The 15,133-nt window shown below is 30.3% G+C and overlaps 2 protein-coding genes and 4 pseudogenes across 3 annotated transcripts; all 6 read right to left on the reverse strand.

Moving 5' to 3' along the window:
- Positions 1-9: 9 nt before the first annotated feature.
- LOC104740928 (protein GET4) lies at positions 10-3,038 on the reverse strand. Its single transcript, XM_010461672.3, has 12 exons — positions 2,525-3,038; positions 2,278-2,357; positions 2,015-2,093; positions 1,780-1,861; positions 1,541-1,700; positions 1,332-1,422; positions 1,162-1,245; positions 941-987; positions 719-847; positions 548-632; positions 328-408; positions 10-248 (listed from the first exon to the last, which is right to left on the reverse strand). The coding sequence occupies exons 1-12, from the start codon at positions 2,570-2,572 to the stop codon at positions 237-239; spliced, it is 978 nt and encodes a 325-aa protein (XP_010459974.1). The 5' UTR covers positions 2,573-3,038; the 3' UTR covers positions 10-236.
- A 420-nt stretch (positions 3,039-3,458) lies between these two features.
- LOC104740936 (major pollen allergen Ole e 10) lies at positions 3,459-3,976 on the reverse strand. The gene has a single exon (XM_010461685.3). It carries the CDS (start codon positions 3,914-3,916, stop codon positions 3,578-3,580), a length of 339 nt encoding a protein of 112 aa, XP_010459987.1. The 5' UTR covers positions 3,917-3,976; the 3' UTR covers positions 3,459-3,577.
- Positions 3,977-4,759: 783 nt separating this feature from the next.
- Positions 4,760-5,620, reverse strand: LOC104740945 (major pollen allergen Ole e 10 pseudogene; annotated as a pseudogene). Its single transcript, XR_015584645.1, has one exon. The product of XR_015584645.1 is annotated as a major pollen allergen Ole e 10 pseudogene (transcript).
- A 1,080-nt stretch (positions 5,621-6,700) lies between these two features.
- Positions 6,701-7,641, reverse strand: LOC104740965 (major pollen allergen Ole e 10 pseudogene; annotated as a pseudogene).
- Positions 7,642-10,406: 2,765 nt separating this feature from the next.
- On the reverse strand, positions 10,407-11,275 carry LOC147949329 (major pollen allergen Ole e 10 pseudogene; annotated as a pseudogene).
- A 1,276-nt stretch (positions 11,276-12,551) lies between these two features.
- Positions 12,552-13,314, reverse strand: LOC104740955 (major pollen allergen Ole e 10 pseudogene; annotated as a pseudogene).
- Between the last annotated feature and the right edge of the window lie 1,819 nt (positions 13,315-15,133).

Consider the following 15,133-nt stretch of genomic DNA (forward strand, 5'->3'; position numbering starts at 1 on the left):
AAATGATGGTAATGTTAAATTGAATTCAATTTCATTTATCCTGAAAATGTAGTGAAGACGAACAAAAATTGTATAATGTTACAAAGAACAAAACTCTTTCACCCACTTGAGGAAAAGAGAAATAACTTATGATCTGGAGAATTCTCCAGAGCTATCCATTATTTGTACATTGCCAAATAAACAAATCACAAAGGACTTTTTTTTTCTTTTCCTATTGCCTCTTTTATCACTTTTCCTCAGCCCATCATCTACACAGAGCAAACAGAGTTTCAATGGTTAAAGCAAAGTAACATCAAGATATGAGATATACATAAGAATTTATTTTACCTTGAAGATGTCTCCAAACATCCCTTGCAAAGGATTCTTACGCTGCACACCGTAAAACCTCTCTGCAATCTCGTCCAGCAACTTCAAAATATAACACAATTTCCGGGTTTTCATCAAAAGTGAAGGAGAAATATATGGAACCAACAAGGATTAAAACATGCAAAAACCAAACAAAAGAGTTGCATTTTGTTGAAGAAATTAGTAACTAACAACTGTATACCTCGTTAAGCAGCTGATCTCTATCTATGCTTGACTTATATTTTACTCTTAACATATTGAAAAGAGGCAATGCATCCCTCTGCAACCTGTATTGGGTAACAAATTTCTTTAGGTAAACAACAACGAGCTGAAAAGACTAAAAGGAAGAAGAAGTTCTAAGTAGGTAACTAACGTTTCCAGAAGATATGAGATAAATTGGATAAGCTTTGATTCCGAAAGCTCGGGATTTTTTGTCTCTGCTTGTCTCTTAATCTCATCCATCATAAAGTTTGCATCTTTCATGTTACCCATAGATAAATACCTATCATGCAAGAAAAAAATAAACTCAACTCACTTTCTTTAGTTCCCCGCAAACTCTGCTATCTATGTATCCAGCTATAAAGCATGAACTTACATGAGAACTGCTCGTGCAATGGCGAGGTCATCTTCTCCAGGATAACACTGTAGAATAGTATTCAAGTAAGAAACACACATATTTTTTTTGGCCACAAGAAGAGATCACATTTGACAATTCTTGAACTTTCTATCCTAGTGTAAAAACTACTCTACTCTAAAACTTAAGACAACTAATACAGAAACCAAGAGATGAGACAACTTGAAAGGAAGTGAACTGACCCTTCCCATAAAATTGACCAGCATAGACGCAAACTTCTCAGGGTCCTCAGCTCTAACAAAATGTCGAGATATCCGGACCATGTCCTGCAGGAAATATATTAAAAATTGATTCATCAAGAAAGATGAAAATGTATTGACTTTATAATAAGAAATGGGAACAAGAGGATTACAAGTTCAGGACACTCAGTGTAGAGATAATCACCCAGCATAGCATGCAACTCAGGATAGCCAGTACTTGGGGCTCCAAACTCTGCAGACCATCTAAAAGGAAGAAGAAGAAACAGCAAAATATGATATAACTGATACATGTTCACACAAAACAACGATGGACAGTGCCAGTTGAATAAGCAAAAAAATAATACACATAGCTCTGGCTTACTTAATAGCAGCTCTCAAGAAAGAAGTCAAGTTGTCAACACGTGATCTGGCTTCCCCAAGAGATTCTTGAAGATTTTGGACATCTTCATCGTCGCTCACGTCTACCAAATGAGGTGGTACGGGAACACGAGGAAACAATTTGTACATACCCCTGATACGATCTGACGGTAAAATATATATTCAGTATACCCGAAAACAGCAATAGGTCAAAAAAGCAATTATATATTGGATGAAACTAACCGAGAGTTTCATCGTTGCAAGGAGACTTGGCTTTAACTAGTGTGTCCACAAACAAAATAGCGAGGTCCGCTCCACAATTCACCTGAGATTTTGAAACAACCTCTACTTTAACTAAACAAGTGACAAAAGTGCAACGAGAGAGAAACAAAGATGTTGTCTTTATTTGTGATAAACATGTCCCCCTCAAAGTTCCAAGTACAAAATAGAAACAACAAAAGAAGGAAAGAGAACAAACCAGGCCGTGTTCAAGTTCAATACATGCCCCTGAATAGAGGATATCAAGAGCTTCAGAGAATCTCTGAGCCGTAACATATCTGCAAACCAAAAAAAAAAAAAAGCTAATCTTTTTTTATCAAATCCAATCATATGTATGCAACCAAATAAGAATGAAGAAACAATCTCTACATGAATTCCAAAAAAGGGTCAATGCAGAATCAATCAAGTAAAAAAAAAAAAACAAATTGGGTAAATTAGAAGGAAACAGAGCAAAGAACGAACCTTGCACTGATGGATTTATACATCTGCAATGCTCCATAGTAATTGCCTTCCTCTACCACTTTCCGCAATTTATCAATATGCTATATAATACGAATTTTAATCCAAAAAAAAACAAATTTAAGAAGGATCTATGTTATCTCCTTAAATCAATTAGTAACAGAGTGGAATGAACCAAATAAGAGAAGAATTGGAGAGAATGAATTGAAAAATCGGAGATCTCCGAGTAGTAGTAGAAGAAGGGAGGTACCTCTTGAACGGGAGGTAACTCACGTTTGGTCCTCTCTCTCGTCGACATGGATCTTATCGATGGTTTCGTCCTCCAAAAAAAATCTCTCTCTGTTCTTCTTTGGTTAATCACTTAAATCTATTTTGCAGAGAGACAGATCCCCAAGTACGGAAACTAAACAGAGAAACTTGTCAGCTTCGTGCGTCTTCCTAGTTTTTTAGTTTTACCCTAATTATATTGTTTTTTTTTTTTTTTTTAAAAGGAAAAATAGAAAACCCAAATTTCCCAATTTTATGGAATTTCTTTAGTTATTACATACTACTATCTTAAACAAAGTTGATTCCTAGGAGAGAAAAAAATAAAAAGTAAAAGTTATGAAAACAAAAGAGTTGTTTTTGTGATAAAATGACTGTTTATTATAGCCAAATTATAAACAAAATAAATATAAGAAACTTCATGTTTAAGAGTATATTGTGAATATAGGAAATTTACAAAATGAAAGATGGTAAGAGAGAGAGAGATCTACAAACCACTCAAAAGTTATCAGAGATGAAAACCACATCAATCTTGTAAGCAAGAATACAATTTCTTCTTGGCATCAATATTCATACTAGTTGCTTTTGTCATGCTTGACATGTTTCAACAATAATTTGACACTATTCCACTACCATCTCATTCTCATATTTTCATGTCTTCAGTCTTCACCACATTAAAGAAAAAGGCATCATCACTATAAAAATTTGAATCGTATCTCTTTTTTTAATAAAAAAAACACCTTAATTATACTCTTTCTGTTTCATAATATAGGATGTTTAGAGGATTATTTTTGTTTCATAATATAGGATGCAACTTTTAAATTAATTTTATATTTTATATTATGCAGTCTTAAGTATGATTGGTTAAACTTTTTAAAAGTAATTTTTTTTAATATGTGTTTCTACTAAAACATCCTATATTTTGAAACGGATAGAGTATTATTTATCTTTAGTTTGGGGATACAACAATACGAAGAAGATAAAGCGATGACTACGTTAAGCACTTTTCATATAATATTCTAAAAAAAGTAGAACTTCTTCAAGTGTAGTAGATACATGAACCGTGACTTGGGTCGTGAAATTCAAAACAGCCCGTTCTGGCGAAGTTGCAAGCACTTTCGATACGACCATGACTATGATAGTAAGCGTTCATGGCATACGACGCATGGTCTCGTACAGTATTAGGTTCATAGCAACTTCCACCGGGCTGGATCGGTGTACAGTCAACATTCTGGCCACCACAAATATAATCTATATTAGCTTGTAACTGTTGGTCTGTCGCAGTTGGTAACGGCATACACCATTGCCTGTAGCTAGTCACGACAGGAATCGCCACAGCAGATAGAAGGAGAAAGAACGTTAACAGCTGCGATGACATTTTGGAACAAAAAAAAAAAGATCAAAATTTTTTGTAATGTGTATTATATTTTGTAAGAATGTAATGTTGTGCGTATATCATTTCAGTGTGATTACGGGGTTCTTATATAGAGATGCAATGGAGAGTTTAATCAATAATGAGTTTATTATGACAGAAGACAAATTAAGGATTTGGAATCACAATGATATGGAAATTACATATGGAGTAAGTTTCCGTTAATGGTACGTTTTTGCAAGTACATGGAAATATATACTAAAGATTTTTCAAGATGGAAATATATACTAAAGACTTTTTCAAATTCTTGGAAAGAGAGATTTAATACACCAATTCTTTATAAATTGTTCCATTTGAAAAATATATATTTCCGATTAGAATTTACCATATCTCGGTTTGTTTAAACATGGAAAACACGAATTCAAATATTATGTTCCAAATTTATAGAATTTATATTATTTTTTACTTTTTGAAGTAGAAACTGCATGAATCATGATGTCCAAACAAAAAAGGAGTAAAAGTGATGAAGATTTTCCCTGCCACCAAAATGTTAAAAGATATAGAATAACAGAGTGTAATAATGAGTCTATCATTAAAAATTGTTAGGTATTATTGACTTGTTCAGTTCAAACGAAAGTAATAAATACGTCGTGCCACTTATTCGTTTGTATGTGTATATCGCAATTAGTAGAACACACCTCAACGTGTGTTATAATCCTAGTACTTCTTCATTGCATATTGATATTTGACGTAATATATGTTATTGATTAAAAAGAATAAAAAGAGTTGATCTAGTAATTAAATGACTGTTTATTATAAGCAAATCATAAACAAATAAATATAAGAAACTTCATGTTAAGAGTATTGTGAATATAGGAAATTTACAAATGAAAGATGGTAGGAGAGATCTACAACCACTCAAAGTTTAGATATCAGAGATGAAAACCAATTTTGTAAGAATACAATTTCTTCTTGGCATCAATATTAATACTAGTTGCTTTGTCATGCTTGACATGTTCATGCTTGACATGTTTCAACAAAAATCGACACTATTCCACTACCATCTCATATTTTCATGTCTTCACCACATTAAAGAAAAATGCATCATCGCTACAAAATATGAATCGTATTTTTTTTAAAGAAAACCTCAATTCAATTATATTATTTATCTTTAGTTTAGGAATACAACAAATCCGAAGATAATTAAAGCGATGAGTACGTTAAGCACTCTTCGTATGATAATTTTTTTTTTTAAAGAAAAACTTCTTCAAGTGTAGTAGACACATGAACCGTGACTTGGGTCGTTCAAAATAAAACAGCCCGTTCTGCCAAAACTGCAAGCACTATCGATACGACCATTATTTTGATAATAAAAGTTCATGGCATACGATGCATGGTCTAGTAAAGTATTAGGTTCATAGCAACTTCCACCGGGCTGGATCGGTCTACAGTCAACATTATTAAAGCTACAAGCATAATCGATATTAGCTTGTAACTGTTCGGCCGACGCAGTGTACTTCGCTATACACCATTGTCTGTTGCTAGTCACGACAGGAATCGCCACAGCAGATAGAAGGAGAAAGAATGTTAACAGCTGCGATGACATTTGGAACAAAAAAAAAAGATAAAGAATTTTTGTAATGTGTATTATATATTGTAAGAATGTAATGTTGTGCATATATCATTTCAGTGTGATTACGAGGTTCTTATATAGAGATGCAATGGAGAACTAATCAGTGAGTTTATGATCGAAGACAAATTAAGGATTTGGGAATCACAATGATATGGAAATTACATATGGAGTAAGTATCTGTTAATGGTACGTTTTTGCAAGTACATGGAAATATATACTAAAGACTTTTCAAGATGGAAAATATACAAAAGACTTTTTCAAATTCTTGGTGGGAAGAGAGACTCAAAAGGTGACAAATCAGAGAGGTGTATAATCGTGTATTGGAGGATTTTAAGCGATTTAGGAAAATTAAAATTTTCATAGATTTTATGGAAGTTGATATGATTTATTGTAAAAAAATTTCAAATCCTACCTAAAACCATGAGATTTGAATTTTTCTATTTTTAACCTCCAGAATCACTAAAAACATTAAAATTCAAATCCACAAACTGTTTTGAATAACAGTGGATTTTAAAGTCGATTTTTAAATTATCAGTTTAATAACAAGATTTTAGTAGACTTTTTAAAATACATGATTGAATAACATAATATTTGTAAATTTTACACACGTCACTTAAAATATCAAGTTGAATACACCCCTCTAAGATTCAATACACCAATTCTTTATAAATTGTTCCATTTGAAAAATATATATTTCCGATTAGAATTTACCATATCTCGGTTTGTTTAAACATGGAAAACACGAATTCAAATATTACGTACCAAATTTATAAAATTTATATTATTTTTACTTTTTGAAGTAGAATCTGCATGAATCATGATGTCCGAAAAAAAGAGTAAAAGTGATGAAGATTTTCCCTGCACCAAAATGTTAAAAGATATAGAATAACAGACTGTAATGAGTCTATCATTAAAATTTGTTAGGTATTATTGACTTGTTCAGTTCAAACGAAAGTAATAAATACGTCGGGCCACTTATTCGTTTGTATGTGTATATCGCAATTAGTAGAACACACCTCAACGTGTGTTATAATCCTAGTACTTCTTCATTGCATATTGATATTTGACGTAATATATGTTATTGATTAAAAAGAATAAAAAGAGTTGATCTAGTAATTAAATGACTGTTTATTATAAGCAAATCATAAACAAATAAATATAAGAAACTTCATGTTAAGAGTATTGTGAATATAGGAAATTTACAAATGAAAGATGGTAGGAGAGATCTACAACCACTCAAAGTTTAGATATCAGAGATGAAAACCAATTTTGTAAGAATACAATTTCTTCTTGGCATCATTATTAATACTAGTTGCTTTGTCATGCTTGACATGTTTCAACAAAAATCGACACTATTCCACTACCATCTCATATTTTCATGTCTTCACCACATTAAAGAAAAATGCATCATCGCTACAAAATATGAATCGTATTTTTTTTTAAAGAAAACCTCAAATCAATTATATTATTTATCTTTAGTTTGAGAATACAACAAATCCGAAGATAATTAAAGCGATGAGTACGTTAAGCACTCTTCGTATAATAATTTTTTTTTTAAAGAAAAACTTCTTCAAGTGTAGTAGACACATGAACCGTGACTTGGGTCGTTAAAAATAAAACAGCCCGTTCTGCCAAAACTGCAAGCACTATCGATACGACCATTATTTTGATAATAAAAGTTCATGGCATACGATGCATGGTCTAGTAAAGTATTAGGTTCATAGCAACTTCCACCGGGCTGGATCGGTCTACAGTCAACATTATTAAAGCTACAAGCATAATCGATATTAGCTTGTAACTGTTCGGTCGACGCAGTGTACTTCGCTATACACCATTGTCTGTTGCTAGTCACGACAGGAATCGCCACAGCAGATAGAAGGAGAAAGAATGTTAACAGCTGCGATGACATTTGGAACAAAAAAAAAAAGATAAAGAATTTTTGTAATGTGTATTATATATTGTAAGAATGTAATGTTGTGCGTATATCATTTCAGTGTGATTACGAGGTTCTTATATAGAGATGCAATGGAGAACTAATCAGTGAGTTTATGATCGAAGACAAATTAAGGATTTGGGAATCACAATGATATGGAAATTACATATGGAGTAAGTATCTGTTAATGGTACGTTTTTGCAAGTACATGGAAATATATACTAAAGACTTTTCAAGATGGAAAATATACAAAAGACTTTTTCAAATTCTTGGGAAGAGAGACTCAAAAGGTGACAAATCAGAGAGGTGTATTTAGGGGTGTCAAAATGGATAATCTGACCCGACCCGACCCATACCCACATGAGTTAGAGATTTTTGTGGGCAGGTTCAACCCGACCCATCTATTATAATGGGTTGAATTTATATACTCAAACCCAATTATTAAAAATCCAATGGCTAAATGGGTTATATGAGTTACCCATATATAAATAAAATAATAAAAAATAATTGATATTAAATCCATAATATATTTATATAAAATAGAATTAGAAAACCAACCAATGTTTTTAAACTTAAAAAGTTAATATCTAGATATTAAAAAATTTCACATTCTTTTTAGATCATTGACATATATATTATTGTTTACCTTTTTTTTTGTTTTTAGCAAAGTAGAAAAATTTAAGGGAAAATTCCTAAAAAAACACCAACTATTTAATATTTATCAAAAAAAAACATGAACTTTTTTCATTGCCAGAAAAATACGCAGACTATTTTTTAGTTGGTAAAAAATACACGAACTATTATTTTTTTCCAGTTTCTCCTCGTCTCCGTTACAATCGTTAACAGTATTATGACGGTGTTACTATTTTTGAAAAATATTCCAGAAAAAAACACAAACTATTTATTTGTTGCCAGAAAAATACATGAACTTTTTTTTCTTTGCATGAAAAATACATAATTTTTCATTTCTTATTTTTCCATTAATAATGTTAGAGATCATAACTCATAACTTTCTCTGTTGTCTTGAACTTCATTCAAGTTTTCACTACTATTTAGGATAACTAAATTCAAGAACAAAAATACACAATTAGATTAATCGATTTCGAAATTTCTCAATTAGTGTTGTTTTTGGATTTATATTGACTTTACAAATTTTGAAACTTCATCAACACTTCTCTAAAATTTTATGAGATCTCCACCTTTGTAGACCTTTCTATACATTTCAAAAATATTCATCTCTTTATTTTAGTACCTTTTATGATGCTTATAGCGAGTGTAAATCATCAAATGGGCTGGTGTACACAAACTTGATCGAGATCGTAGATTATAGTCATTTTGTGGGACATCAACTCTTGTAACCTAACCAGATTCACCATTTATTTATGCAAAAATAATACTAACTGAGAAATTTGGAAATCGATTAATCTAATTGTGTATTTTTGTTCTTGAATTTAGTTATCATAAATAGTAGTGAAAACTTGTATGAAGTTCAAGAGAATAGAGAAAGTTATGATCTCTAACATTGTTAGTGGAAAAAAAAATGAAAATTATGTATTTTTCAGGCAAAGAAAAAAAAGTTCATGTATTTTTATGGCAAAAAATAAATAGTTTGTGTTTTTTTCTGGAACTTTTTTTAAAAATAGTAACGCCGTCACAATACCGTTAACGGTCGTAACGGAGACGAGGATAAACTGGAAAAAAATAATAGTTCGTGTATTTTTTATCAACTAAAAAATAGTCTACGTATTTTTCTCGCAACGGAAAAAGTTCATGTTTTTTTTTGGCAAATATTAAATGGTCGGTGTTTTTATCGGGAATTTTCCCAAAAATTTAACATATATTTTAGATATTTTACATAAATTAATTATAAAAAGAAAAATATTTACATATTAATATATATCTTTATTCTATTATATGCATATATATATTATTTTTATTTTTTCAATCAACTCATTGGTAACCCAAAACCCTAATGGGTTTACCCCGATAAACCCACGAACCCATCAAAACCCATTTATTTATATGGGTAAAAAAACTTAACCCATATCCGTTTAAATAATAGACAAACAGGGTAAACTCATGGGTTTCTACCCATTTTGACACCCCTAGTCGTGTATTGGAGGATTTTAAGTGATTTAGGAAAATTGAAATTTTGATAGATTTTATGGAAGTTGATATGATTTATTGTAAAAAAAATTCAAATCCTACCTAAAACCATGAGATTTGAATTTTTCTATTTTTAACCTCCAGAATCACTAAAAACATTAAAATTCAAATCCACAAACTGTTTTGAATAACAGTGGATTTTAAAGTCGATTTTTAAATTATCAGTTTAATAACAAGATTTTAGTAGACTTTTTAAAATACATGATTGAATAACATAATATTTGTAAATTTTACACACGTCACTTAAAATATCAAGTTGAATACACCCATCTAAGATTCAATACACCAATTCTTTATAAATTGTTCCATTTGAAAAATATATATTTCCGATTAGAATTTATCATATCTCGGTTTGTTTAAACATGGAAAACACGAATTCAAATATTATGTTCCAAATTTATAAAATTTATATTATTTTTTACTTTTTGAAGTAGAAACTGCATGAATCATGATGTCCAAAAAAAAAGGAGTAAAAGTGATGAAGATTTTCCCTACCACCAAAATGTTAAAAGATATAGAATAACAGAGTGTAATAATGAGTCTATCATTAAAAATTGTTAGGTATTATTGACTTGTTCAGTTCAAACGAAAGTAATAAATACGTCGTGCCACTTATTCGTTTGTATGTGTATATCGCAATTAGTAGAACACACCTCAACGTGTGTTATAATCCTAGTACTTCTTCATTGCATATTGATATTTGACGTAATATATGTTATTGATTAAAAAGAATAAAAAGAGTTGATCTAGTAATTAAATGACTGTTTATTATAAGCAAATCATAAACAAATAAATATAAGAAACTTCATGTTAAGAGTATTGTGAATATAGGAAATTTACAAATGAAAGATGGTAGGAGAGATCTACAACCACTCAAAGTTTAGATATCAGAGATGAAAACCAATTTTGTAAGAATACAATTTCTTCTTGGCATCATTATTAATACTAGTTGCTTTGTCATGCTTGACATGTTTCAACAAAAATCGACACTATTCCACTACCATCTCATATTTTCATGTCTTCACCACATTAAAGAAAAATGCATCATCGCTACAAAATATGAATCGTATTTTTTTTAAAGAAAACCTCAAATCAATTATATTATTTATCTTTAGTTTGGGAATACAACAAATCCGAAGATAATTAAAGCGATGAGTACGTTAAGCACTCTTCGTATAATAATTTTTTTTTTTTAAAGAAAAACTTCTTCAAGTGTAGTAGACACATGAACCGTGACTTGGGTCGTTAAAAATAAAACAGCCCGTTCTGCCAAAACTGCAAGCACTATCGATACGACCATTATTTTGATAATAAAAGTTCATGGCATACGATGCATGGTCTAGTAAAGTATTAGGTTCATAGCAACTTCCACCGGGCTGGATCGGTCTACAGTCAACATTATTAAAGCTACAAGCATAATCGATATTAGCTTGTAACTGTTCGGCCGACGCAGTGTACTTCGCTATACACCATTGTCTGTTGCTAGTCACGACAGGAATCGCCACAGCAGATAGAAGGAGAAAGAATGTTAACAGCTGCGATGACATTTGGAACAAAAAAAAAAAGATAAAGAATTTTTGTAATGTGTATTATATATTGTAAGAATGTAATGTTGTGCATATATCATTTCAGTGTGATTACGAGGTTCTTATATAGAGATGCAATGGAGAACTAATCAGTGAGTTTATGATCGAAGACAAATTAAGGATTTGGGAATCACAATGATATGGAAATTACATATGGAGTAAGTATCTGTTAATGGTACGTTTTTGCAAGTACATGGAAATATATACTAAAGACTTTTCAAGATGGAAAATATACAAAAGACTTTTTCAAATTCTTGGTGGGAAGAGAGACTCAAAAGGTGACAAATCAGAGAGGTGTATAATCGTGTATTGGAGGATTTTAAGCGATTTAGGAAAATTAAAATTTTCATAGATTTTATGGAAGTTGATATGATTTATTGTAAAAAAATTTCAAATCCTACCTAAAACCATGAGATTTGAATTTTTCTATTTTTAACCTCCAGAATCACTAAAAACATTAAAATTCAAATCCACAAACTGTTTTGAATAACAGTGGATTTTAAAGTCGATTTTTAAATTATCAGTTTAATAACAAGATTTTAGTAGACTTTTTAAAATACATGATTGAATAACATAATATTTGTAAATTTTACACACGTCACTTAAAATATCAAGTTGAATACACCCCTCTAAGATTCAATACACCAATTCTTTATAAATTGTTCCATTTGAAAAATATATATTTCCGATTAGAATTTACCATATCTCGGTTTGTTTAAACATGGAAAACACGAATTCAAATATTACGTACCAAATTTATAAAATTTATATTATTTTTACTTTTTGAAGTAGAATCTGCATGAATCATGATGTCCGAAAAAAAGAGTAAAAGTGATGAAGATTTTCCCTGCACCAAAATGTTAAAAGATATAGAATAACAGACTGTAATGAGTCTATCATTAAAATTTGTTAGGTATTATTGACTTGTTCAGTTCAAACGAAAGTAATAAATACGTCGGGCCACTTATTCGTTTGTATGTGTATATCGCAATTAGTAGAACACACCTCAACGTGTGTTATAATCCTAGTACTTCTTCATTGCATATTGATATTTGACGTAATATATGTTATTGATTAAAAAGAATAAAAAGAGTTGATCTAGTAATTAAATGACTGTTTATTATAAGCAAATCATAAACAAATAAATATAAGAAACTTCATGTTAAGAGTATTGTGAATATAGGAAATTTACAAATGAAAGATGGTAGGAGAGATCTACAACCACTCAAAGTTTAGATATCAGAGATGAAAACCAATTTTGTAAGAATACAATTTCTTCTTGGCATCATTATTAATACTAGTTGCTTTGTCATGCTTGACATGTTTCAACAAAAATCGACACTATTCCACTACCATCTCATATTTTCATGTCTTCACCACATTAAAGAAAAATGCATCATCGCTACAAAATATGAATCGTATTTTTTTTTAAAGAAAACCTCAAATCAATTATATTATTTATCTTTAGTTTGAGAATACAACAAATCCGAAGATAATTAAAGCGATGAGTACGTTAAGCACTCTTCGTATAATAATTTTTTTTTTTTAAAGAAAAACTTCTTCAAGTGTAGTAGACACATGAACCGTGACTTGGGTCGTTAAAAATAAAACAGCCCGTTCTGCCAAAACTGCAAGCACTATCGATACGACCATTATTTTGATAATAAAAGTTCATGGCATACGATGCATGGTCTAGTAAAGTATTAGGTTCATAGCAACTTCCACCGGGCTGGATCGGTCTACAGTCAACATTATTAAAGCTACAAGCATAATCGATATTAGCTTGTAACTGTTCGGTCGACGCAGTGTACTTCGCTATACACCATTGTCTGTTGCTAGTCACGACAGGAATCGCCACAGCAGATAGAAGGAGAAAGAATGTTAACAGCTGCGATGACATTTGGAACAAAAAAAAAAAGATAAAGAATTTTTGTAATGTGTATTATATATTGTAAGAATGTAATGTTGTGCGTATATCATTTCAGTGTGATTACGAGGTTCTTATATAGAGATGCAATGGAGAACTAATCAGTGAGTTTATGATCGAAGACAAATTAAGGATTTGGGAATCACAATGATATGGAAATTACATATGGAGTAAGTATCTGTTAATGGTACGTTTTTGCAAGTACATGGAAATATATACTAAAGACTTTTCAAGATGGAAAATATACAAAAGACTTTTTCAAATTCTTGGGAAGAGAGACTCAAAAGGTGACAAATCAGAGAGGTGTATTTAGGGGTGTCAAAATGGATAATCTGACCCGACCCGACCCATACCCACATGAGTTAGAGATTTTTGTGGGCAGGTTCAACCCGACCCATCTATTATAATGGGTTGAATTTATATACTCAAACCCAATTATTAAAAATCCAATGGCTAAATGGGTTATATGAGTTACCCATATATAAATAAAATAATAAAAAATAATTGATATTAAATCCATAATATATTTATATAAAATAGAATTAGAAAACCAACCAATGTTTTTAAGCTTAAAAAGTTAATATCTAGATATTAAAAAATTTCACATTCTTTTTAGATCATTGACATATATATTATTGTTTACCTTTTTTTTTGTTTTTAGCAAAGTAGAAAAATTTAAGGGAAAATTCCTAAAAAAACACCAACTATTTAATATTTATCAAAAAAAAACATGAACTTTTTTCATTGCCAGAAAAATACGCAGACTATTTTTTAGTTGGTAAAAAATACACGAACTATTATTTTTTTCCAGTTTCTCCTCGTCTCCGTTACAATCGTTAACAGTATTATGACGGTGTTACTATTTTTGAAAAATATTCCAGAAAAAAACACAAACTATTTATTTGTTGCCAGAAAAATACATGAACTTTTTTTTCTTTGCATGAAAAATACATAATTTTTCATTTCTTATTTTTCCATTAATAATGTTAGAGATCATAACTCATAACTTTCTCTGTTGTCTTGAACTTCATTCAAGTTTTCACTACTATTTAGGATAACTAAATTCAAGAACAAAAATACACAATTAGATTAATCGATTTCGAAATTTCTCAATTAGTGTTGTTTTTGGATTTATATTGACTTTACAAATTTTGAAACTTCATCAACACTTCTCTAAAATTTTATGAGATCTCCACCTTTGTAGACCTTTCTATACATTTCAAAAATATTCATCTCTTTATTTTAGTACCTTTTATGATGCTTATAGCGAGTGTAAATCATCAAATGGGCTGGTGTACACAAACTTGATCGAGATCGTAGATTATAGTCATTTTGTGGGACATCAACTCTTGTAACCTAACCAGATTCACCATTTATTTATGCAAAAATAATACTAACTGAGAAATTTGGAAATCGATTAATCTAATTGTGTATTTTTGTTCTTGAATTTAGTTATCATAAATAGTAGTGAAAACTTGTATGAAGTTCAAGAGAATAGAGAAAGTTATGATCTCTAACATTGTTAGTGGAAAAAAAAATGAAAATTATGTATTTTTCAGGCAAAGAAAAAAAAGTTCATGTATTTTTATGGCAAAAAATAAATAGTTTGTGTTTTTTTCTGGAACTTTTTTTAAAAATAGTAACGCCGTCACAATACCGTTAACGGTCGTAACGGAGACGAGGATAAACTGGAAAAAAATAATAGTTCGTGTATTTTTTATCAACTAAAAAATAGTCTACGTATTTTTCTCGCAACGGAAAAAGTTTATGTTTTTTTTTGGCAAATATTAAATGGTCGGTGTTTTTATCGGGAATTTTCCCAAAAATTTAACATATATTTTAGATATTTTACATAAATTAATTATAAAAAGAAAAATATTTACATATTAATATATATCTTTATTCTATTATATGCATATATATATTATTTTTATTTTTTCAATCAACTCATTGGTAACCCAAAACCCTAATGGGTTTA

Source organism: Camelina sativa, chromosome 2 (assembly GCF_030686135.1).
Source record: "Camelina sativa cultivar CO46 ecotype springtype chromosome 2, ASM3068613v1".
Taxonomy (NCBI): domain Eukaryota; kingdom Viridiplantae; phylum Streptophyta; class Magnoliopsida; order Brassicales; family Brassicaceae; genus Camelina; species Camelina sativa.